Source organism: Cnephaeus nilssonii, assembly GCF_951640355.1.
Source record: "Cnephaeus nilssonii genome assembly, chromosome: 12".
In the NCBI taxonomy this organism is placed as follows: domain Eukaryota; kingdom Metazoa; phylum Chordata; class Mammalia; order Chiroptera; family Vespertilionidae; genus Cnephaeus; species Cnephaeus nilssonii.
The window spans coordinates 71,204,442-71,229,435 of record NC_137083.1 but is presented as its reverse complement, the minus strand read 5'-3'; the positions used below and the strand labels follow the sequence as shown (position 1 = coordinate 71,229,435).

At 41.5% G+C, this 24,994-nt stretch overlaps 1 protein-coding gene across 1 annotated transcript in view; it reads left to right on the top strand.

Moving 5' to 3' along the window:
• The first annotated feature begins 3,104 nt into the window (after positions 1-3,104).
• Positions 3,105-24,994, top strand: part of CFTR (CF transmembrane conductance regulator) — a 183,019-nt gene continuing 161,129 nt past the window's right edge. Inside the window, exon 1 of the mRNA XM_079785504.1 lies at positions 3,105-3,232. Within this exon, the coding sequence (XP_079641630.1) occupies positions 3,180-3,232 (53 nt within the window). The 5' untranslated portion in view covers positions 3,105-3,179. The remainder of the gene's footprint in view (positions 3,233-24,994) is intronic.

Below are 24,994 nucleotides of genomic sequence, written 5' to 3'. Positions count from 1 at the left end.
CCTGGTTGCCCCCAACTGCCCTCCCCTGCTGGCTCGGTCATCCCTAACTTCCCTCCCTTGCCAGCCTGGTCACCCTCAACTCCCCTCCCCTGCTGCCCCAACTGCCCCTAACTGCCCTCCCCTGCTGGCCTGGTCACCCCTAACTGCCCTTCCCTGCCGGCCTGGTCACCCCCAACTGCCCTCCCCTGCGGGCCTGGTCCCCCCCAACTGCCCTCACCTGCTGGCCTGGTTGCCCACAACAGCCCTCCCCTGCTAGCCATCTTGTGGTGGCCATCTTGTGCCCACATGGGGGCGGCCATCTTTGACTACATGGCGGCGGCAATCTTGTGTGTTGGAGTGATGGTCAATTTGCATATTACTTCTTTATTATATAGGACTAGAGGCCTGGTGCACAAAATTTGTGCATGGGGAAGGGGCATCCCTCAATCTGGCCTGCACCCTCTCATGATCCAGGACTGCTGACTCTTTACCTGCCTGCCTGCCTGATCGCCCCTAACCACTCTGCCTGCCTGCCTGATCGCCCCTAACCGCCTCTGCCTCAGCCCCGCCGCAGCGGCTTTGTCTGGAAGGATGTCTGGAAGGTCGTTCGGCTGTCCAGCATATTATACTTTTATTATTATAGATGTTATTTATTAAAAATAAATTCAGTAGCTACTTAGTTTATAGGTTTCTACTGTCTTGTCTCATTCTAGAACAGGTCTAGCAGTTATGATTTCATGAAACTAATGTGAGGAGAAAGACTGAGTTGGCATGTAAATAATAGCATATAAATACACAAGGGATGGTTTGATTAGAAGCAATACTGCACATTGGTAGAAGTGATGGTTTGGAATTAGACCTGAATTTGAATCTTAGCTCTACCATTATAAGCATTTAGTTAACTTTTCTTGTCTGTTTCTTCAACTGGAAATTGGGGTCAAACCTATTCACATAGTTGTTGTAAGGCCTACATGAGATGATACTTAGCAAATAGTAGGACTCAAAAAAATAGGCACTATTTCTTTTATTCTTTCCAGAGGAAGGAGATGATTGACAAATATTGGGGGTTCTCTTGGAACCATTATCATTTGTTCAGCTTCTATGATCTTTTTTTGGAATTAATTCTTAATCCCCTTTATTGCTTTGTGGTAACAAAGCAGAACTGATTACCAATTTATTTCAAAATGAATTATATTTGATGGGTTACACTAGCAGTTATAAAGCAAACAATGTACTGGGGTGGTAAAGTTCAGTCACAAACCTGGGAAAAGTCAATAATGAAGACAGGGCCCCAATTTGTATGTCATACTGGAGAGGAAAACATGCAAGATTTAAAGGAAGGATCATGATGTAGAAATACTTAAGTTCTTTCCTGGTATCTGACTTTCTGCAGTTTGGTTCATCCCTTTGATCTTATTTTCTCTACTATTAAAATTTAGGATTATAAAATTTAAATGTTTATAAAAGCGCATTTAAAACAAAACAGGGTGACATTGAAATGCAAATTGGAGCTATAAAAACCTGCTGAATGCATTCAATTTATATACACCTGTGCTTGTCTTTCTATTATTATGAAATGCATATTTATACTGTATTTGGGTGACCACAAATCAACAAAAAGGTAACTCATGAGCAAATACTCTTGCCTTAGATGTAGAGGCAATAAAGTAATCAGACCAAACTTTTTACTTTCATTTGAGTTTTTCAATTTAAAATCAATGTGCTCATTTACACAATAGGATTCAGGAATTAAAGGCTTGGCTCTTTAAAAACCACAGCCGGGCACACAATCTAAGCAGTAAGACTCATCTGGGAAAGAAAGCTTAGATGCCCTTGGAGAGTCGAAGGTGGCGTTTCTGAGTCAGGTCAGAGTTAATAGGCTACCTTTGCTTCAAAGACTGTTTGCATTCCTTTCAGCATATTAGTCAAGATGTTTTGCTGATGGAGACTAGGAAATCTATAGGAGGGCGGGTTAGTTTGCAGACTGTCCACATGTCATGGAGTGGTTAATACACACACAGTAGCTTTTCTTAAGAACCCAAGTGGGGACCTTGATGGGCAACTCAGGTGGTTAGAGCATCGACGTATATGCCAAGGTTGCGAGTCGATCCCCAGTCATGGCACATACAAGAAACAACCAATGAAGGCATAAATAAGCGGAAAAACAAATCAACGTTTCTCTCTCTCTCCTTTCCCCTTTCTCTCTAGAATAAAAAAAATAAACATTAAAAAAAAAGCAACCCGGTCTGAAAAACTTAGGACAATGGACAAATCCTGGGCGAGTAATGGACACAGGGACAAGTCCTCTTACCGCCGTGCAGGGCACCTCCCCTCCTGTCCCTTCAATAACCAGTCACCTAGGGGGTCTAAGACACGCACGGAACTCACCTAAGCCTGAAGCCAACAAAGCCTCCTTCTCCCCTGACGCTCAAAGGAAGCGCTAAGGTGAACACATCGGGCACTGCCGGGGACTTCCCGGCTCTCTCAGGCTGCGTTTTGATATGGGGGAGACATATTTTTGTTCCCCCTTCAGAATGAACCTGGCGAAGGTAATGAGCCCGGCTAGGATCTCAGAAAACGGGAGCAAAGGGAACGCGCGGGGAAGTTGGCGGCGGCACGCCGAGGTCCCGCGGAAGCCGGAGACGAGGAGGGTCCGGGATGGGGGAGGGGGGAGGAGGAGGGAAAGGGCTGGTTCTGCTCCTGCGGGGGCTCCTCCGTCCCGGATCGTGGGTGGCGGGACCTGGAGAGCCGCCCCGACTGTCCTCACCTGCAGGCTGGGCGGGGGCTGCACGGTAAGGACGCGGACTTGGAAGGAGTGCGCGCAAGGGAGGAGGCAGGTTGGGAGTTAGAATCCGGGGAGAGAGAGAGAGAGAGGCGCGAGGGAAGGAGGCGAGGAGGAAGGAGCGGTCGGGGTGCGGTCGGGGGGTGGGGGGTGCGGAGGGGGAGGGAAAAGTCGCTTGAGCAAAAGTGGGGCCGGACCCGGCAGCGCCTGGCTTTTAACCTGGGCTGTAGAGGCGGGGAAAGGAGCGCGAGAAAAGAGGAGGCTGGTGGGGTGAGGGGTGGGGGGAGTGGGAAGCAAATGACATCACAGCAGGTCCGAGAAAAAGGGGCGAGAGGCAGGCAACCCGAGGAGTGGGGCGTTTTGCATTAGGAGCTCGAGCCCAGCCGCCCCGGCAAGGACCTCGGCGTCCCCAGAGACCATGCAGAGGTCGCCTCTGGAAAAGGCCAGCGTCATCTCCAAACTTTTTTTCAGGTGAGAGGGTGTCCAGCCGAGCTTTGGAAAGACACGTGCCCGCGAAGAGGAGGGCCCGTGTCTGGGCTGGTTTTGGGGAAAGAGGAATCGTTTGTGTGTGTGTGTGTGTTTAAAGATGCGCCATCCTTTGTGGAATAAAATCGAATACATTAAGAAGCGATAAAGAATAAACTGAAGCCAAGTGTTTGGATGGAGAGCCTTAGTTTAACATTGACGTTTTAACTAACAGCTGAAAGTCGTGCTCTCAAGACCCAAATGTGCTATTGTGCAATTGTTTTCTTAGGTTTCTCTAATACGTTTATGAATTATAAACTTGTTCGTGAAAATACTTAAGTGTAGTCCCTTGTTTTCTCCCCTTCGTGCCTTAGAAACTTAGATGCTTTATTGGCGCATATACTGCTCGAGCTATTCCTGCGTGCAGGAGGTACTCAGAAAACATTTGTTGACTGAATTTTGAACTTTTTTAGGGGAGGTGGGTGATGTGGGTACTATGTACTTAAAGTTTTTATTTTTACAATACCAATTAAGTCTAACAGTATTTCTCACAATTCTATTATTCTTTCTTTAAAGCATGAAAGCAAGTCCCCCCCCCCCCTTTTTTTAAAAAGCTAATTCCACAAGTTATACATTTAAAAAGGGTCAGAAGTATCATGGAAATATGAAGCCATGGGAATAGATACTGCAGTTATATCCAACTGACTTTTAATAAATTGTACTTGTACTACTTTGTATGTGATGATCCATAAAATTTGCATACTTCATCTAATGAGATTTTTAAAAATATTGTCTAAATTCCAAGTCTTAGGCTAAGTGTAATTTAGATGTAGCATTTCATATTTGAAGTGTCTTTGGATACTGTATCTTCTTTTCCTGTTATACTTGTATGAATGAATGAATAGGTACAGCTCTCTCATGGGACATTACTTAACTCATAATTATCCAATGAATCAGCATACTTAGGTATCAGAAAAGCCAAATGTAAATATACCCATATGTACATGTGGGGGGAAGGGACTCAGCTTTCACATCTATGTTCTATTCTCTGCCTGTGCAATAAGCCTGGAACTCAGTGCTAAGGAGAGATCTTTGGCCATTGACACTCCTCCCTGTGGATGGAAGAGAAGGACTTGACTCATTGAAATTACCTTTTGTGTGGTGATGTGTTTTCCGCACCTTTTGTTACACCATCTATAAAAAACTGGATTATCTGTTGATCTATGTTACTACTACTTATAAAATCAGAATGCTCATTGGCATACATTGTAGACTTCTTTGTAGAGCACTTTGAGGAACCTAAATGCCAATCAGTCTAAAAATAAAGTTTTCAGAAGAACAAATACCTCATGGCTACTTCTAAGTACTTAAAGGATTTTAAATTAGATCATTGTTGATTTAAATGAGATTATTGTTGATTTACCAAAGTTTTAACCTCCAACACATCAGCTTATAAATGTTAATATAGTTTAAAAGTGCTCTCAGGTTGGTTTGTAAAAAAAAAAAAAAGTATTATAATGACTACTAAGTTTGTTAAGAGCATACTCATTCCTGTTTCAAAACTATTTCATAATAAGTTGTTATAAGAATAGGTGTATTTTAAAAAGTTAAGTTCCTGCTATTTATAGGAACTGTCACCTAAGTGCCTGTGATTATAAATTTCTGGGTTATACTTATGAAAGGGTCAAAAACTTCTGCATTGATTAGACAGTGTGTTTAGTGGTCAAGAGTGTTAGGCTTTGATTCAGATTGTTTTGATTCAAATCTTGGATCTGCTACTTAGTAGCTGTGTGACCTGAGGCAAATCACTTAACATCTCTGTGTTTGTGTGACTTGACCTTTAAGACTTGGAGAGTAGTAGGTCCTACATAATAGGGGTTAATCTATTGAAAAAGGGCCTGTAGCCCTAACTGGTGTGGCTCAGTGGATAGAGCGTTGACCTGCAGACTGAAGGGTCCCAGGTTCTATTCCAGTCAAGGGCATGTACCTTGGTAGCGGGAACATCCCCAGTAGGCGGTGTGCAGGAGGCAGCTGATCGATGTTTCTCTCTCATCGATGTTTCCAACTCTCTATCCCTCTCCCTTCTTCTCTGTAAAAAATCAATAAAATATATTTTTAAAAAAGTGCATGTAAAATGGTTAGCCCACAAATGTTAGCATTATGTCATCATCAATTATCATATTTTTATATTCTTTATAATATTGTTTACCTTATTTATATAATATATTCAATTCATCTTTGTTGAATATAATTTTGTGACTATCAGCCTGTACATGCAATGAATGGGCCTGGATGAGAGTTTAAATTAGGCGAAATCTCCTCTGACATGGCCTATCAGATAAATAAGGAAAAAGTCATGTGTTTATATATGTTGTTAAACGACTTAGAATTTAACTTTCTGAATATGGTCCCTTCAGTTTCAGTGTCATGAAAGTGTAAAGCTGTTATGGTCTGGGTTATAAGTTATATTAAATATCTTTCATTGTTTAGGGTTTGTTGTTGGAAAAGCTAATAAAGTTTTGGGGAAAATTAAGTACTTCATTTTGCATGGGTTTCATATCAAGTACATGTTTGAGGGATGTCGCAAGTATCATAATGCTAATATATATACATATATGTGTGCAGATATATGTTTATAAACAATCTAAAAGAAAGTTTCATGCAAAAATTCAAATAGTTTGTGAATATCATGGATAAGTATATAATGAAATACTCTTAAAGATGAGAAATTTGGAGAGGACCACACTAATTTGGTTATATAAATTATGGCATTTTGTAAAAAAAAAATTCATCACAATGATTTTATATTTACATTTTATTTACATGTTTGCAAGGCATGCAGAAATCTAAAATTATGGCAGCCATAGATATTTTGAAGTTGGTTGGGGGTATTCATAGACATCTTGCCAAGGGAGACCAGTTGACCAATCAAATAAAGGTCTAGTCCTATTCCAGTCAATGTAAAGGTTTGTCTTTCAGACAAGGTTTAGACTCCCAAATCAAAAGAAATAGTTGCATAAAACAAAAGGCCAATATGAGTTCAATTTATTACAATATGAGATGCTCAATTCATCTCATATCAAGTGAGATGTACAGCTGTCAAGGCTGCCTGAATATCATGAGTCCATTTAGTCAGTCAATGAGAAAATGCCATGAGAACAGCCCTGGGTTTTCATGTACTTGCTTGGCTTTGTCTCCTGTAGGAATAGGAGACCACTTTTGGGTCAGGGGTCCCTCTGTCTTGGACAGTGTTGCCTGAACACTGACAAATGTTGCTTGAGCCCCTTAATATTTCTCTGTATCCATCTGCCTTTTGCTGTTCTAGATTTGTTATGGTACTGTTCAGATTTTTCAATTTCGGATTATGTGTCAATTTTGATTTTAACTCAGAGTTCTAAAAGTACTTCCTTTGCATTATAAGACTAATATTGTAATTACATATTTTAAAATATAAAATATATGTATATATATAATTAAATTTCTTTTAGTTAGTTTTGCTAGTTTAAAAAATTCCTTCTTGGTTTTGAAGTGTATTCCAATAGCTTTTATCTGCTAGTTCAATTTATTACTTGACTCTCTAGGAGTATTTCTATATACTTAAAACAAATAGCATATGGTATATAGCTTTAAAATTCATACGTTGCTAAAGAGAGACGTGGAATCTATTTTTCTTAACTGCTTCATCAATAATTTATGTGACAATCAAAGTATTCCTCAGAGCCAACACTAGGGAAATCATGGTTTTCCATTTATGTTTTAAGGGAGGAAATAAGACTAGTGTGGTAATGTTCAATGCATAAATGTTGAAACTTGTTTAAAAAGTTCTTAAATGGCACCACTCTAAAATCTATTATTATTGTTAGTGTCATTTCACCCGAACCTGTAATTTCCGTGTGATAGAGCTACACTGTAAGTATGGGATTGCAAAACCACCACGGAAGGGTGTTAACCATTTAGCATGCAGCTATCTGTTGTTTGACAAAATTTAAAAACACCTCTGACTCAACAGCAATTTTGGTAATTTTGATTCCACTGATTCCTGACTCATCTGTGTAGATCACTTCCCTGGCACAAATCCCTACAATGCCAGGAGATCAAAAGGGGAAAACAGATTATGAGCGAGATCTGGTTGTCTGGGGACCGTGCCTGAAGGTTACATTTATAAGTATGTTAAGTGCATTATCACAGAGCAAAACATTCCTCTTTCAGATGCTTCTCCTCCGCTCCTAAGAATTTACCTTGTAGTTGTAAGCATGAAATTAGCATTACAAAGTGGCTTTATTATAGAGCTTCCTGTCAGCAAATAGTTTAGGCTTCTTTTAGCAAAAAAAAAAATCTGTAAAAATTCAATTAGCTTGCTTGATGCAGAGTGAATACATTCTTATAGAGCTCTGAAAGATCTGTATCCAGGTCGCAAGACTTGGCAAGTTAGCTATTCTCTGTGTGGCTCCACAGGCTTACTACTGTTTTTTAGCATCAATGACTGTTTCAAATTGTAAAGCCCTGGATGTCAGGGCCTTCTATGACTTGTTTAGTAAAGCATTCAGACCATTTCAAGACTCCTGCATAGAAAGTTTGATGCACATTTCTTTGTAATGATGACAACCCCAGAGGCTTATGGGTATTGTAGATTGATGACTTTCTACAGTCTTGCAGCATCCTTCTGATAAAAAGGTGTCAAAGCGAGCCCTAGCTGGTTTGGCTCAGTGGATAGAGAGTTGGCCTGGGGACTGAAGGGTCCTGGGTTCGATTCTGATCAAGGGCACATTCCTGGGATTGTGAGCTCAATCCCCTGTAGGGGGTGTGCAAGAGGCAGCCAAACAATGATTCTCATCATTGATGTTTCTATCTCTCTCTCCCTCTTTGAAATCAATAAAAATATATTAAAAAAAAAAAAGCGAGAGGATCCTGGATAGGTTTTATTCCATCAATTTTTATTGGGTTCCTTTATGGCTAGGCCTTAGCGTTAGTGGGAAAGCCTGCCTGCTAATTCCTTGCTCATGGGCTAAAATCATGGTTTGAAGATTTCTGCTAAGTCCTTATTGTTAGGATTCTCAACCCTGAAACTTGGCTTTACTCTGCTATAACGAGGGATTTCTCCCATAGTTTGTTTCCAGGAGCTGAGTCAGAGCAGTACTTCCTTTTAGGTCATGATTCAGGGCATGCCCTAATTGGAGGAAGCCCTAATTCATTTATTCACCACCTTTTGTATTCCATGTGAGGCATTAAGAATGAGGTGCTCCAGAAAAAACTGGTGCTGCCTGCATGAAAAACAGTCTCTGAAACCCAGAGTCTCAAGGCTCTTGGCAACACTCCAATGGGCATCTCATGCAGCCTGAGGCTGGTGAAGTAAGGCTTGCTGGTGGAGTGACTCCGTGTTGACATGGAAAGAAGACTATCCAGACATAGAGTGGGAATGGTTAGGAAACATTTAAATACAGAAGCAGCAACCTGTGTATAGGACTGGCAGTAAGAGTGATCCTGGCACCTTTAAAGATTTCAGAGAAGTTCCCTGTGACCTGAGCATAAGATGCGTGAGTGAGATTTGGGGGAAATTTGGTCTGAAACTCTAGCAATGGCCAGATCATAAGGGGCTTCGTGAGCTCTGGCTTTATCATATTGGAAGTTAAAAGGCATGGATTTCAAGCAGGGGAGTGACATGGCAAGTGCTGAGCTGTGGCAGATCTGCAAAAGAAATGAACTGAAAGAGCGTCGGTGGGAGTGAAGAGAGAGAGGAGGTAAAATTAACAGGTTTGGTTATTAGGTAAGGAAGACAAAGGAGAGAGAAGAATCAAGGTCGCCCTAACCAGTTTGGCTCAGTGGATAGAACGTCAGCCTGTGGACTGAAGGGTCCCAGGTTCGATTCTGGTCAAGGGCATGTACCTTGGTTGCAGACACATCCCCAGTAGGGGGTGTGCAGGAGGCAGCTGATCGATGTTTCTCTCTCATCGATGTTTCCAACTCTCTATCATTCTCCCTTCCTCTCTGTAAAATATCAATAAAATAAATTTTTAAAAAAAGAATCAAGGTCAGTGTGCAGATTTGCTGGCTTGGGTATGTCTGGTAGTGAAGCTTGGTGAGTGAGGAGATTCAATTGGAGAAGATTTTGGGAAGGGGTGGGGCCTATGCAGACCCTCTGCTTCTCTTTAAAATAAAAAAAAAATGATGTCTGTGGCTCAAAGGCGGATAACATGGCCATTTGAAAATATATTAAAGTGATCTAGAGCTTGGTCTTAGGTGAGGGATATCAGGATGTCTGAGGCGACAGTCAGAATACTTCCCTCACACTATTCAGTCAAGTCCAGAGTGGCCTCTAGGGAAGAAGTTTGCATACCACAGCTAAGGCAAGCAAGACATCCCACTTGCTTGCCTTAGCTGTGGTACAGAACCCCCTGGGAGTGTGTTCTGGAACAAGCAACTGTATTTTACGGACAGAACTGGTTAAACTCTACTTAGAAATTCTACTCAGGACCCTCCAAACTGACCAACTGATATGTGAAGGGCCCCCACCCCACTATAACTTCACCACTTTAAACTGATTTCTGTGATCATAGCCATTCAGGTAGTAGGTTTGAAAACCTGCTGGAGCTTCAGGTTTTGTCTTTCTGCAGTGAGATTTTTGTGTGTGTGTTGGAAAAGGATTCTTAGTACGCTTGAAAAGATTATGTATCCTTGTTTCGTGTTAAAACTTTGAGTCTGTTACAACATGCAGAGCTTTCTTTCTTAGCACTGCCTACAGAGGTGCACCCACCTTTTACCCAACTTCACACCTACCCCCAAGTGCCTAGTGAAGTTCTCAACTTCAAAAAGGGATCCAAGAATTTCATCTGGTACCAGGAAGGCCAGTATTTGAAAATTAAGCTTGCTAGGCAGAATCTTAGAGGTGCCAACAGCTGGGTTTAGAGGTGATTCAAGAGCCAGACCTTGGAGCCCAGAGCCAGTTATGTGAGCAACAAGAAAAGGCAGCCTCTGCTGGTGGGGATCAGCTACCCCAGTTCTAGAGGCACCACTGGAGAAACTATCTAAGAAGCTCTTTTTTGCACATTTTATTCATTTTAAACACCTCTATGAACTCTGGAAAATGAAGCAACACAGCAAAACTTTACTCTTTCAACCAAAATCCTTTGCTATACTTTAGATCAGGGGTTGGCAAACTTTCTATAAAGGGCTGGAAAGTAAATATTTCCAACGTTACAGACAACGTGGTCTCTGACATTGTGGGAAAGCAGCCGTAGACAATATGCAAACAAATGAGCATGGCTTTGTTCCAATAAAACTTTATTTACGGGTAGTGAAATAGAAATTTCATATAATTTTCACATGTCAGAAAATATTCCTTTTGTATTGTATTGCAAAAAGCTTCAAAATTTGCAAAATTACTTTAACATAAAAATTTAGAAAAACTTTTCAAGGCTCATATATAATTAATGTTATTGTACTCAGCTGAGTAATTTATAAAGGAAATGAAACACAGCTACATTCAATATAAATTTTTCAGAAGAGGAAAATATTGTAGTAGCTTAACAGCTATTAGATAATTTTTCCAATAGTTTTTGACTTATAGGAAATCTATTGACCACTTATTCTTTTTTTTTTTTTTTTTTTTTTTTTTTTTTTTTTTTTTTGGCTTAAAACAACAGACATTTATTCTCTCACACCTCTGGAGACCAAAAGTCTGAAATGAAGGCAGGCCTGTGTGCCTTCTGAAGGTCTAGGGAAGGACACTTCCTGTCTCTTCCAGGTCCTGGTGACTCCAGCATCCCTGGGCTTGTGGCCACATCACTCCCATCTCTGCCTTTGTCTTCTCTTCTATTACCATTTATTCTTTACTTATTTTTTGCATATGAATATTTTGATGCATCTATCCTTCAAGGCACAGGCTCTATCTTATCCATCTTTTGGTATCTAGTGCCTGGTGCATAGTAGCCCCTTAAAATATACTTGTTCAATGAGATAAAAGTTGACTAACTCAGCTTATGGCTATGCTTCTAAAATTTAATATTTGAGGGAAATGAAAAAATTTACTTATAAATATTGAATTTAAAAAGCTTTTCATTTGGAATCTGAAGATAAAATGCCTAATTTTGAATTAAAATGTTAGTTTATCATGTGTTCTAAAGTATAACATGAAATAGGAAAAGCTGTTCTTTTTGTTTTCTTATATAGTTCACGAAACTTTCTAGGAAAATTCCAGCTTAAGATAGTTCAAAAGATCAATGACAGCTAAATTTACCATAGTAGGCTTTTGCCCTGAAATACTTTTCTTTTCAAATCTCATGTGAATATTCAGGTTGCCTGATAAGTTTAATTTTAAGCCAGATTATTAAAATGATTATTTCCAAAATTTTTTCCTAAATGTATGTCGTAATTTAGTATTAAAAAAATTTTTTTTTAAGTTTATTTTAGTCTTGGGCCCCTGAATCCATTTTAAAAAATAAAGTAATAAGTAGGCTGACCAAATTCTTATTACCAAAAGAACTTCTACTTTCAACTCAAAGATAGGTTTGGCTTCCAAAAACTCACAGTAACCTCTTTTCTATTCACTTTTACCTGGAACGCCCTCACACTATTACTCTCTTTTATCCATAAACATCAATGTATAGCTTGTATATATGCCTTATGAATGAAAGTGCACAAAGCAAATAAATCCCCGTTGGATTAATTTGTTATTGAGCATACTTGGACCAAATCATTAATACAGTTAGACACTAAGTATTTACATAATTCAGTTAATTCAGAGAATACAATATCTAACTACAATGCGATCCAACATTTTATTCATTGTATTAAGAATTTATAAAACTGGTGAAATTAACAGTAGAGCTAGGTTTTCATGCAATAAAAATTTAATAGCTAGAAAGACAACTACTATAAAATGAGCTCATTAATGTAAAGTAATAACATTGAAACACACATGTTATGTTTATTTATTTACTTATGCATGCATTAATTTAGCATAAATATTGAGTTCCTGATATATTCTAGTAGTTTGAAGACTTAGCACATATATCAAAACTTTTATAGCCCTGGCCGTGTGGCTAAGTTGGTTGGAGCGTCATCCTGTACACCAAAAGGTTGCTGGTTCGACTCGGGGCACCTGAGCTGCAACCCATCTATTTTTCTTTCTCTCCCTTCCTCTCTCTAAGCATGTCCTTGGGCGAGGATTACAAAAAAGATTATTATACATTCTAATTATTTTTCTTTATTGGAAATTTCATGTTAATATTTTTAATGATGCAGTTTTTCTCGTTAGAGTGCAAATGTGCTCTAAAATCTATAGGTTTTTTTTTTTCTCTTTTACTCTACTTTAATAAAGGAGTCCACAATTTTTATTGATTTTGTGGGAGTAGAAAAATAATTTTCCTTCCACCGTTAGAAATTCTTCTGGTTGGACTAATCCAATTAATATTACAGATTAACAGGAGAAAATAACCAAGTTCAATGTGTCTGTACATATGGGAGTTCTGTAGGAATGTCAGGCCCTAGGACACATAGGGCCATTGAAGCTTACTGTCATCATTAACAAAGGAAAAGGACGCAGTTGTGGTCTGGGACTTAAAAACTCAGGAAGGCAATTCGCATGGAGATGGAAAAGGAAACATTTTGGTAAACAAATGTTTTTCTGGGTCATCTTTAAAAGTGGGACACAGGGGCCCTAACTGGTTTGGCTCAGTGGATAGAGCTTCAGCCTGCGGACTGAAAGGCCCCAGGTTCGATTCTGGTCAAAGGCATGTACCTGGGTTGCGGGCACATCCCCAGTAGGAGGTGTGCAGGAGGCAGCTGATCGATGTTTCTCTCTCATCGATGTTTCCAACTCTCTATCCCTCTCCCTTCCTCTCTGTAAAAAATCAATAAAATATATATATATAGTGGGACACAGGGAACTTGGATCCAATGGGCCTTGCTAGGTTTCTCCTGATCATACACACGTTTATATTAAACCATAGTTATCTGATAGCTTCCTTCCTGGATCAGGTCCTCTAATTCTTTTAGGCAGTAAAGGGAAGGTCAGAGGGTTCTCCTGAGTCTTGTTTCTTAAAATTAACCAGCTTAAAGTAATCAATATCCCAAAGAGGCATATTTTTGGGGTGACACACTTTGCTTCCCCTCAATTTATAAAACCGAGTGAATAAGACACCTCACATAATAAAATAAACTTTTCTAAACTCAACAATATAATTCCTTGATAGCAAAAATTATTTAATGTGCTTTTTAAAAAAAGAATTGAAAAATATGTCTTATGAAATGTAAATATAATAAGATCATTACATTTAGAACTGAAAACTAGATTCAATTCTTAAACACAGTCCTTGGATCTTGGCAGCCTTTTTGAACTCATACAAGTTTTTTTGTTTTTTTTAAAATATATTTTATTGATTGTTTACAGAGAGGAAGGGAGAGGGATAGAGAGCTAGAAACATCGATGAGAGAGAAACATCAATCAGCTGCCTCCTGCACACTCCCTACTGGGTATGTGCCCGCAACCAAGGTACATGCCCTTGACCGGGATCGAACCTGGGACCCCTGAATCCGCAGGTCAACGCTCTATCCACTGAGCCAAACCAGTTAAGGCAAACTCATACAAGTTTTTGCTGATTCAGTGGTTTCTGCTGCTGCCAGAACAATTCTTGTGTTTCACTCCAGCCACCATTAATGCAGAGTAGAGTCAGATTTTGGGATGAGTAGACACAAATAAGGTATTATTTTTAAAAATGAGGCACCAAATCTGCTGTTAATTGAAAATTTGATCAAAGTTTATTCTGTTGAAAGGGAAATCAGCTAGAAATAGGATAAACTTTTTAGATAAATGTTTATGCTTTTAAAATTAGGAGCTCTTACTTCATAGTTAGCAATATTCTAAGCTTTAGAGATGTGCATCTCAAATTGTAGTCTGCCAATCACCTGCTCTAAAAATATATTCGAATATATGTATCTTAATTATTAAATTAATATCTTAATTTAGTAATAATTATATATCACATTAAATATGCAGATTCCTAGACCCACTGTATGCCTACTAAATCAGAATCTCTGGAAGAGAGCAACCACATCTTATTATTTTTTTTATTTTTGTTTTTTGGATTTCAGATTATGTCTTTTGCCTTATTAAAATCTGAGAACCCTTCAGTCAGTCTTAAGAAAATGGGTTTAAATTGTCCAAATACTACTCTCAACCTTAATTAAAGATTGGAAAACTACAGATTTGAAAACAAAAACAGATTCTACCAAATAATCATAAAATGTAGTATATGGAGGTGATTTCATCTTCTTCCAGCTCTATTAAACTTCTTTCTCCTACCATCCTTCTTTAAACCTTTGGGTCTATGGAAGAGAATTTTGAAATTTCATTACTTTTCAGTAAATTAACAATAGAAACATAGATATAGTTCAGTTGCCACAAAATTCAAAATTTCTTCTTAAATATTCCTGAAATCAGCAGTCTTGCCTCTCACTATCTTCTAACATTTACTAAGCACTTTCCATGTGCCAGGGGTTCTACATATTATCTCAGTGAATTTTTCAAACAATTATAGATATATTCTACATATAAGGCACAGGAGATTTAGAAAGATTAAAGTGTTTAGCTAATTACCCTGAAGTCAGGATGTGAACTTGGATTGATCTAAATCTAAAACTCTATTCTTAACCAGTTCATCACAATATCCAAAAAGCTAGAATGGAATTGGTGAATTACATAATTTTACTTCATTTTGTATATAGATTTTAATATTTTTCTCTCCAAAACTTATTATGTTTTGATACAAGCATTATAAATAATATCATTAATGTAAGCATCTTACTCAGTTCTTAAAAGTGCCAGAAACATTCCCCCCCATTATTGATTTGCTGAAGTCCCTGTGACAAGCTAATTCTTGGCTCTGGGTGAGGTAGGGGGAAGCATTGTTTTAAGTTAATGAGGTCTTTACAATTCTCAATGTCTAGCTGATGAGTAAAAGATGTGGTCAGCCAAAAGTATACCAGTAGCCAGACATTATCAGTTGCACAAAATTTGACCCACACTGTATATTTTATCCTGATTTGTTCCATCAGGGCGTAGCCATCACCCTCATTGTTTCATCCAACCTACTGAGCCAGGCTTTCTGTTGAGTTTTTGCATCTACTCTTCTTACCTTACTAACTTCATGCCCTTAGCTGCATTCCAGGTTCAGTTAGTTTAGAGTTCCTCTCACTACCAGCCACACCCTTCTTGATGTCCATCTGTGATCACCAATCCCTAGTTCATCATTCAGGTCATCTGTTTCTCTATTTTTAGTCTTATTCTCTTTCTTGGGGCTGAAGGAAAAGTTAGAATCACCTGGCAGATGGTTCTTCAAGTTCATGTTTGACACTGTGTATATAATACTTGGATTTTCCTAGTGCAGTGTTTCTCACATTTAAAAAAAACACAGTTATCAGTGAATCCTAATTTCCAAATTTCCAAATGAAATCTTCCATAGAATTGCGATATATATCTTATATATATAAATAAAAGTAACAATAACACAGGATCCCTTCCATAACTACAAAGCTATGGTAAGCCTCCTGACCCCAAATAAGGGCTAAAGTGAATATACAACATATATGTGTGCTGTGTTCTTGTTCCTACATGCTTGCGTTTTTCACAATGTTATAGTTCTGAAATTGAGATGCCTTTTATAATTGATGTTAAAAGAAATTTGTCAGGGAGCAAGTTCTAGTTGCTAAATGGGATGTTGTCCTATTCATGAATTGCTTAATTAAAGCCAATTGGAGCTTCAAAGAAAGGAACTTGTCAGCTACTAGGCTCAGGGATAAATTGTAGTATGGGATTTATCAATGCATAGAAGGCATATATTTCTGTTACCTCAACTGAATTATTTGCATTGGTTGCACTCCACAATTTCATTCTTTCTTTCTTCTTCTTTTTTTTCAAATATATTTTTATTGATTTCAGAGAGGGAGAGAGAGATTGAAACATCAATGATGAGAGAGAATCATTATCAGCTGCCTCCTGCATGCCCCCTACTAGGGATCAAGCCCACAATCTGGGCATGTGCTCTTGACCGGAATCGAACCCGGGACCCTTCAGTCCGCAGGCTGACGCTCTATCCATTGAGCCAAACCAGCTAGGGCTTTACAATTTCTTGAGAAAGATTACTCTGTGATCTAGTTTTGAAAGAAGTAGCTTATATTTACTCTGAAGTTTGTCTGGGATACCAAGCACTGTAATTCAAGTAGAAGTTGTCCAAGCTCAGCACTTCACTGTGCTTTGAAATTATACTGTCTATCCTACAGTTGAAGGTGTTAAGAATGTAGCTTGTCACTATAACCCTACTTGTAGCTATGAATAGTCAAGAGTGATTCAAAAGAATATTTTTTACCTCAATGTGAAGAAGGCTTAGAAGAAAACTTTAATTATGATACTGAAGAAGAAACTGACAGGTAATTGTACGAATAGGAATATAATACTGAAAATTTCCTTAAAAAACTATGTCTATTTAATGTAACATTTCTTTTTTGGAAAGGCTATTATTAAATTGATGATCAGTCTTATAATCAGTGTCACCTTATTGTTGAGCAATCATGATAGAGTACCATGATAATGTCACACATGGCTTGTTATTTTCTTGGGATTATACAACTCTCTGTTATATTGGGATGAAACCTTGTATGAGCAGGCATACCAGAGATATTAACTGAGCTTGCCCCACGTGTGCCTGTAGTGACACACTTACTTGTGTAGTGCGGAAATAATCAATGGCAGATTGCAATATGTTTAAATATGTGCAAAGAGATGTCAGGGGAAGTTCTCTACCTAGTGGACACTAAATGGTTTAGCCTGGCAGTCCAGGCGAACGTTTGGATGAATCCATTGTGCTAAAATTTTCATATTTGAGAGTGTGTGATTTTTGTACTCAGGTTTTATAAATTGTAAGACATAAAAATATTAACATTTCAAATAAAAAGTTGGTGAACTCCTTGAGGTATTTTTGGGAAACACTATGTGCTGGAGCCCACAGTGTGAAAACCACTGACTTAGTTTCCCCCATACTGATTGTTCTTGATCTTCCCTGGAGTTCCTCATGTCATCCATTCTATACCTTAAGAAAATAATCTCACATTCTGCTTTATCTCTGTCCTCAATGTCAACGCTTAGGTAGCAATATATAGTGGAAGAAATATGTACTTTGGGATCAGACAGACCTGGCTGGAATCCTCACTCTGTGACTTACTAATAACAATGTGATCTTAGGCAATTTACTTAACCTTTTGATAATGTTATCCTCATCTTAACACAGCTGAGCATTATTATGATATCTAACATTGAGTATTTAATATGGTTATTTTTCAGGGTTCTCCACAGCAACAAAACCAACAGGAAATGTTTATGTCCATATCTATATACCTATACCTATACCTATACCTATACCTATACCTATACCTATACCTATACCTATGTCTATATATATCATCTATACCTATGTCTATATCTCTATCTCTATAATCTATATCTATATTTATCAATCTATAGCTATAGATAATCCTATTTATCATAAGGAATTGGCTCACGTGATTAGGTAGGCTGACAGGTCCACATTTTCAGGGTAGGCTGGTAGGCTGGAGACTCAGGAGAGCTGATGTTCCAGTATGATTCTGAAGGCAGTCTACAAGAGAATTCTCTCTTGTTTGAGGAGGTCAGTTTTTTTGTTCTATGAAGGCCATCAACTGATTGGATGAGGCCCACCTGCATTATGGAGGCCAATCTGCTTTACCCAAATTCTACTAATTTAAATGTAAATCTCACTGAAAAACACCCTCTAAGTTGACATATAAAATTGACCATCATTCTCTGTAAGCACTTTCCATACACTAAATGATAGCTAATAATGCCAGATATAGGGTGGTGGTTCTTTAATAAATGGTAAACACTGTCATCAACATGATCATTATAATTATTACTTTTTTCTCTTTACCTCAGACTCCAAGAAAGTATTTTTTTTTTCTCTAAATTTAAGCCTCTTCTTCTGTGAACTGGACCTAGTGCCTTCTCTGAATTATGCCCCCGCCCAATTCCACATCTGAAATCTTTGCTTTGTTGGTGGTTTTCATCCAAAGAGCATTACCTCTGTTCATTTTGACGCTCTATGTGCATTGTCCAAATATAGACTTCCCCCACTTCTTAGGACCTTTGTATTATTAGTTTTCCAGGGCTGCTGTAGCAAAGTACAAGCAACTGGGTGACTTAAGCAGTGGAAATTTATTGTTTCACAGTTCTGAAGGCTAGCAGTCTGAGGCTGAGACCAAGGTATTAACATGTTTGGTTTCTTTGGAGTCTGTGAGGGAGAATTTGTTCCATGCCTCTTCCCAGCTTCTGGTGAGATGCTGGCACTCTGGTGGTCCTTGATTTGAAAAGGCCTCATTTTGAACTCTGCCTTCATTTTCACATGGCATTCTCCCTGTGTCTGTCTCTGTGTCCAAATTTCCTTTTTTTTAAATAAGCACACCGGTCATATTAGGTTAGGACCCACTCTAATGTACTCATTTTAACGTGGTCACTTCTCTAATGATCCTGATACCAAATAAAGTTACATTCTGAGGTTCTGAGAGTTAGGATTCATATATATCTTTTTCAGGGGGTCACGATTGCACCCATAATAGTAAGAGTCTTCAGTAGCAGAATAAGATATGGAAGCATTTGAAACTATGAAATATAATACATGTAGGGGGTTACTCTAATTTATGAAACCTTTTAAAAGCTGTGTGTACCTCATCTATAATGGTACATAAATGACATGGAGAAAATGGGCAGTATAGCAAATGACATGATAGGAGAACTGTCAAGGAGGGTCAAAATAAAGGGAGTGTTTGCTCTTGAATAGACTGAAGAATGACTCTCCATTTATGAAATGTTGGTCAGCTCCACTATGAATAAATAGAATGAAGGCCAGACATTAGGAAGAATGTTCGCTAGTGAACATTTTATTGAGAATAAAATAATCTTGACTGGAAGGAAGCTTTAGGATTATCAGCTTTAAGTAATGACTCCGAAAAGGGACATAAATGTTATTAAAGAATAGTCTCTGAACAGTATACACACCCTCACATTTAGCATAGACTTGAAAAATGTTTTGACTTTTTTTTTGGCTTTTAATGCATTTGAACAGAATTAATGGCTGAGCAGCACATTTGCAATCATATCAGTGTCCTCACATGGGCTGTAAACATACATGCTTGAGTAATTAATTAGTTAGCACGTTAATTTATTCAGTTTTTATGCTGTTCCATGCACTGCACAGGACAACGGAGGTATATTACACTTACACCATCCTCAAGAAATTAGTCTTATGAGGGGAATAAACTAGCAAAGTGTAATGTGGTAACATTAATTTAACAATTTAAGAAATAATGGAGTGACAATTATGTGCTATACTCTGTGGTAGGTGCAGGGGATAAAGCAGTTAAAAAGATCTGAAAGACATTTGCCCTGGGGGAACTTACAGTCTAGTGTGTTTGGAGACAGGAGGGGTTGACAGACAAGTAAACAGATAAGTCATAGTCACAGCTCAGGTGGATGAAGTACAGGAGAGAATGGAGCACCTGGGAGGAAAATTAAGCCAAGATTGTAGAGACTCACATACATAATTTATGTGAAACTATTTTAATGCATTTGAGGTTGCTTAGAAACAGAGTTCAGGTTTTTATCTCGAAGAAGTTATTAATTTTTCTTCACTGTGACCTGGCACCTGGTTGGTATTGGTACAAAACCAAAAATTTTGCTGCCAGATCATGATAATAGGAGAATTCTTTGAAAAGTTAAGAGCCACCACATTATCACACGTTTCATCCAGTGAGAGCTCCTGCGGAGTTCAAAAGGAAGAGAATCTGGCTCAATGTTTTCTTTGAAGTTTATTTTCCTACAGTGCATATGGAAGCAAGAGATCATGACATTCTGTGGTCACAATAATTCTTAAATGTCTATAAAAATGATTTTCACGGAATTATCATGATTTGTGTTATAATTTCTGTTTTTAATGGACCTCCTTGCAAGGCTGACCATTTTGAACTTGTAAATTGCTTATTAGGATCAGTTAAGGATTCATTCATTAATTATTGTGTGTTTTGTTGCAGTAGGGAGGTTAGGGGGGTGAGGGTAGGGAGCATACATGATTGGGTATTTTGTGGACCTTTATTTACCTAACTTGAGGCCCGGTGCATGAAATTCGTGCACAGGGGTGTGTGGCCCTCAGCCCAGCCTGCATCCTCTCCAATCTGGGACCCCTCGAAGGATGTCTGACATCCCTCTCACAATCCAGGACTGCTGTCTCCCAACTGCTTGCCTGCCTGCCTGCCTGATTGCCCCTAACTGCTTCTGCCTGCCAGTCTGATCACCCCCTGCCAGCCTGATCAATGCCTAACTGCTCCCCTGCCAGCCCGATTGCCCCTAACTGCCCTCCTCTGCTGGCCTGGCCGCCCCTAACTGTCCTCTCTTGCAGGCCTGGTTGCCCCTAACTGCCCTCCCCTGCCGGCCTGGTCACCCCCAACTGCCCTCCCCTGATGGCCTGGTCAGCTCTAACTGCCCTCCCTTGCCAGCCTGTTCACCCCTAACTGCCCTCCCCTGCCGGCCTGATCGCCCCCAACTGCCCTCCCCTGCAGGCTTGGTCACCCCCAACTGCCCTCCCCTGCAGGCCTGGTTCCCCCCCAACTGCCCTCCCCTGCAGGCCTGGGTACCTGCCCCCCCAACTGTCCCTTGCAGGCCTGGTTCCTCTCAACTTCCCTCCCCTGCTGGCCATCTTGTGGTGGCCATCTTGTGTCCACATGGGGGCAGCCATCTTGTGTGTTGGAGTGATGGTCAATTTGCATATTACCTCTTTATTATATATAGGACTAGAGGCCCGGTGAATGAAATTTGTGCACTGGGGAGGGTGTCCCTCAGCCCAACCTGCACCCTCTCCAATCTGGGACCCCTCGGGGGATGTCCGACTGCAGGTTTAGGCCTGATCCCTAAACCTGCAGTTGAACATCCCTCTCACAATCTGGGACCGCTGGCTCCTAACCGCTTGCCTGCTGGCCTGATTGCCCTCTAACTGCTCCTCTGCTGGCCTGATTGACACCTAACCGCTCCTCTGCTGGCCTGATTGACACCTAACTGCTCCTCTGCTGGCCTGATTGCCCCAACTACCCTCCCCTGCTGGCCTGATCACCTCCAAGGCTTTTATTAGTATAGATATGACCCTTCACAGAAAATTTTACTAACCCTGCTTTATAATAAGGGTTTGACGATTGAATCATTGGGACCAGACACTAAGATTTCCTTTCTTTGAATAGTGGAGGGAAGAATTATCTTGTCTTTAAGTTGCCCTGAAATTAAAATGAGATAATGACTTAGAAAAGTATAAAAGCACCATATAAAGACAACTGTCTTTTTCATGTACTGAAAAGACAATAAAGTGGTAAAATGAAAAACACTATTTTTATTCTCCTCCTTCCTTCCTTTACAGCCTTTATTTAAACTTTGAAATTTATAAAAATTTCACTCCAATTTTTATTTCTTTACATTCAATATTATTTTGTATTGGTTTCAGGTTTTATGTTAGTTTCAGAATAGTGGTTAGACAATCATATACTTTACAAAGTGTTCCCCGATAATTCCGGTACCCACCTGGCATCATACCATCATTACAACACTATTGACTATATTCCCTATTTAAGTGACAATGGGTTTACAGGTTCCTTCCAGTCTTTCTTTTGTGTTGTTCGCCTTTCCTTTTCTTTCTCACTTCTTCTCTCATTTTCCTTATATAGTATCTCAATTGGCCATCAAAGCTCAGTGAAGGCACTGGGACACGCCGGTTAGCACTGGGAACTTCTCTGAATCACATCAGTCAGTCCGGTACCCTGCAGTGCAGCACCCCTCCACTGAGGTGGCACCGCCCCTCAAACCCCACCTCAGGGCTGTGGGTTCTTGCTCCTCTACCCCGGTGTCCTTCCATGCCCCTTGATCCCTGGCTGGGCCCACCCGTGTCTTGGGGTCACTGCAGAACCTCTCTCTCTGCAGGCGTGGCAGATCCCTGCCTGCTGGTCCCCTGCCCCAGCCTGAGCCCCGTCTGGTGCACCCCGCCTCGCCAAGTTTTTACCTTTGATCTATGGCATTGGTGACAGCACACTCCTAGCAAGCCTGGTACCCAGAGGGGCACAGGGTCAGTTCTTTGCCCAGAATCTTAGAGGTTGCAGTAGCATTTGCAGATGTCGCCCAGAGCCTGCTGGTGAAGGCAGTGCCTGTGTGGGGTGTCCTCATAGAGGGATGGTGAGGCGCTGCTCGGCGCCCCTTGGAACGCCCCCCTCCTGGCCAGTCGCTTTGCCAAAGCTGTGGCACTCGCCCTGGAGCCGTCCCTCAGGCAGCCCCGCAGTTGGGACGCCTCTTCTTCCACACTCGGCCTTCATCCATCCCTCTCTCCTGCAGTGCTTGGGCTCCAGGCCCGAAAGAAAAGAACCAAGACCAAGAAGGACAAAGCCCAATGGAAGTGAGTCTTGAACCCCCACATCCCATTCTCTGGATTTCCTCCCGCACCTCTTCTCTGTGTCACATCTTGAACGGGCACCCTGTGGCCCAGCCACATGGCCACCGGGCGGCCTGGTAGAGTCAGTTTCCGAGAAGCTGTGAATCTGTGGCCAGAGGCCCTGTCTGGGTCTCAGCAACCCCATGCCTGCGATGTTCCCGGGGCTCCACGGGAGTGGCTAAGCAGGCCCAGCCTCTCCTCCCCTGGGCTGCGATGTTCCCGGGGCTCCACGGGAGTGGCTAAGCAGGCCCAGCCACTCCTCCCCTGGGCTGCGATGTTCCCGGGGCCCCACGGGAGTGGCTAAGCAGGCCCAGCCTCTCCTCCCCTGGGCTGCGATGTTCCTGGGCCCCACGGGAGTGGCTAAGCAGGCCCAGCCTCTCCTCCCCTGGGCTGCGATGTTCCCGGGCTCCATGGGAGTGGCTAAGCAGGCCCAGCCTCTCCTCCCCTGGGCTGCAATGTTCCCGGGGCCCCACTGGAGTGGCTAAGCAGGCCCAGCCTCTCCTCCCCTGGGCTTCGATGTTCCTGGGCCCCACGGGAGTGGCTAAGCAGGCCCAGCCTCTCCTCCCCTGGGCTGCGATGTTCCCGGGGCCCCATGGGAGTGGCTAAGCAGGCCGGCCGTTCCTCCCCGGGGTGGCGATGTTCCCAGGGCCCCACGGGAGTGGCTAAGCAGGTCCAGCCGCTCCTCCCCGGGGTGGCGATGTTCCCAGGGCCCCACAGGCATGGCTAGGCAGGCCGCTGCCCCTCCTGAGGCCTGTGATCGACCCGGACCCCATGGGTGGCGTCTGGCACTGCTCACCCCACCTCCCAGGGCCCTGGTACCTTGCCAGCGGTGTCTGGCGCTGCTCACCAGGCCTCCCCCGGCTCCCAATGGACCTGGACCCCCAGGGGCGGGCCATGGTGCTGCCACCCGGCCTGCGTATGCAAATTTACCTGCCAGCTTTGATGGTTAATTTGCATACTTGCTCTGATTGGCTGGTGGGCGTGGCTTGGCATAGCGAAGTGATGGTTAATTTGCATGTTTCTCTTTTATTAGTGTAGATTATATAGGATGTGGCTTATCCTACATAATAAAATGGTAATATGTAAATTACCATCACTCCGCTACGCCCACGATTGGGCCAGCAGGAGGCGCAGGGGGCGGGACTCAGGGTGGCCGGGGTAGCTGATTGGGCCAGCAGGACGCTGAGCTCGCGGCTCAGCGTCTGTGTCATGGCTGCGCCGGAGGCTTTCGGAAGGCCTGGTGCACCGGCGGACAGCCGGCCAGCTCCCCCGTGATCAAAAGCCAAAGCGGGGGAGCTGGCCGGCTGTCTGCTCCGGCACAAGGCCTTTCGAAAGCCTCCGCCGCGCCGGAGGCTTTCGGAAGGCCTGGTGCACCGGCAGACAGCCAGCCCGCTGGTGCACCAGGTGCATGATTAAATCATGCACTGGGCCTCTAGTATGAAATAAAAAGTAAAGATTAAGCGAAGGGGATTTAAAGTGAGGCTCTTGCAGTGGAGTCTTATTTCCTTGGAAAACCTTGAACCACTGGCAGTCTCCATTCCCTGCCTGTGTCATGCTCCTTTTTCCTGGGATTCACAGTGGGGATGAGTGAGGTTAAGGTACTGCTCTCCTCCCTGGTCCTTCTTAGGGGTTTACTATTAGTGTCTGTTAGTAATATCAAGGCTCCAATAAAAGGAAAAAATAGCATTAATGTTGCTCCACAACCTCAGGAACAGGATCAGAAACTTAAATCTCGAGTCATACAATGTGTCTACATACATGCGCTTCTCCTCACCAAAGGGGGAAGGAATAAAGATGTAAATTGAACTTTTAATGCTATAATTTGGGATTTGGTTTTCTAGAGAGTGAAATAATAACAATGGGAGATAAAAAGGATTAAAATGTAAACAATAACCAAATTCCATATAGAGGTAGGAGATGGGAACTACCCTGCAGCTGGGAGGTCTGAACAGAGCCTCTGACTCCCCTGAGAAGTACCCCTGCGTAACACTCTGCGGAGCAGTGTAACAGAGCAGGGAGCACACACCAGCCAGTGAAGAGAAGGTGGAGACAGGTGGGGAAAGTTCTGGATTTGACTGATGACCTGGTTAGGTGATGCCAAGAAGAAGCCTAGAAACCGGCTTTATCATGACTGAGTTTGCAAAACCATCAGCTTTGTCTTTCTGAGGCAGCATGTGCCAGTGTCACCCTGGAGCTGTTTAACCATCTTCATCTGCAAACATCTCCAAGG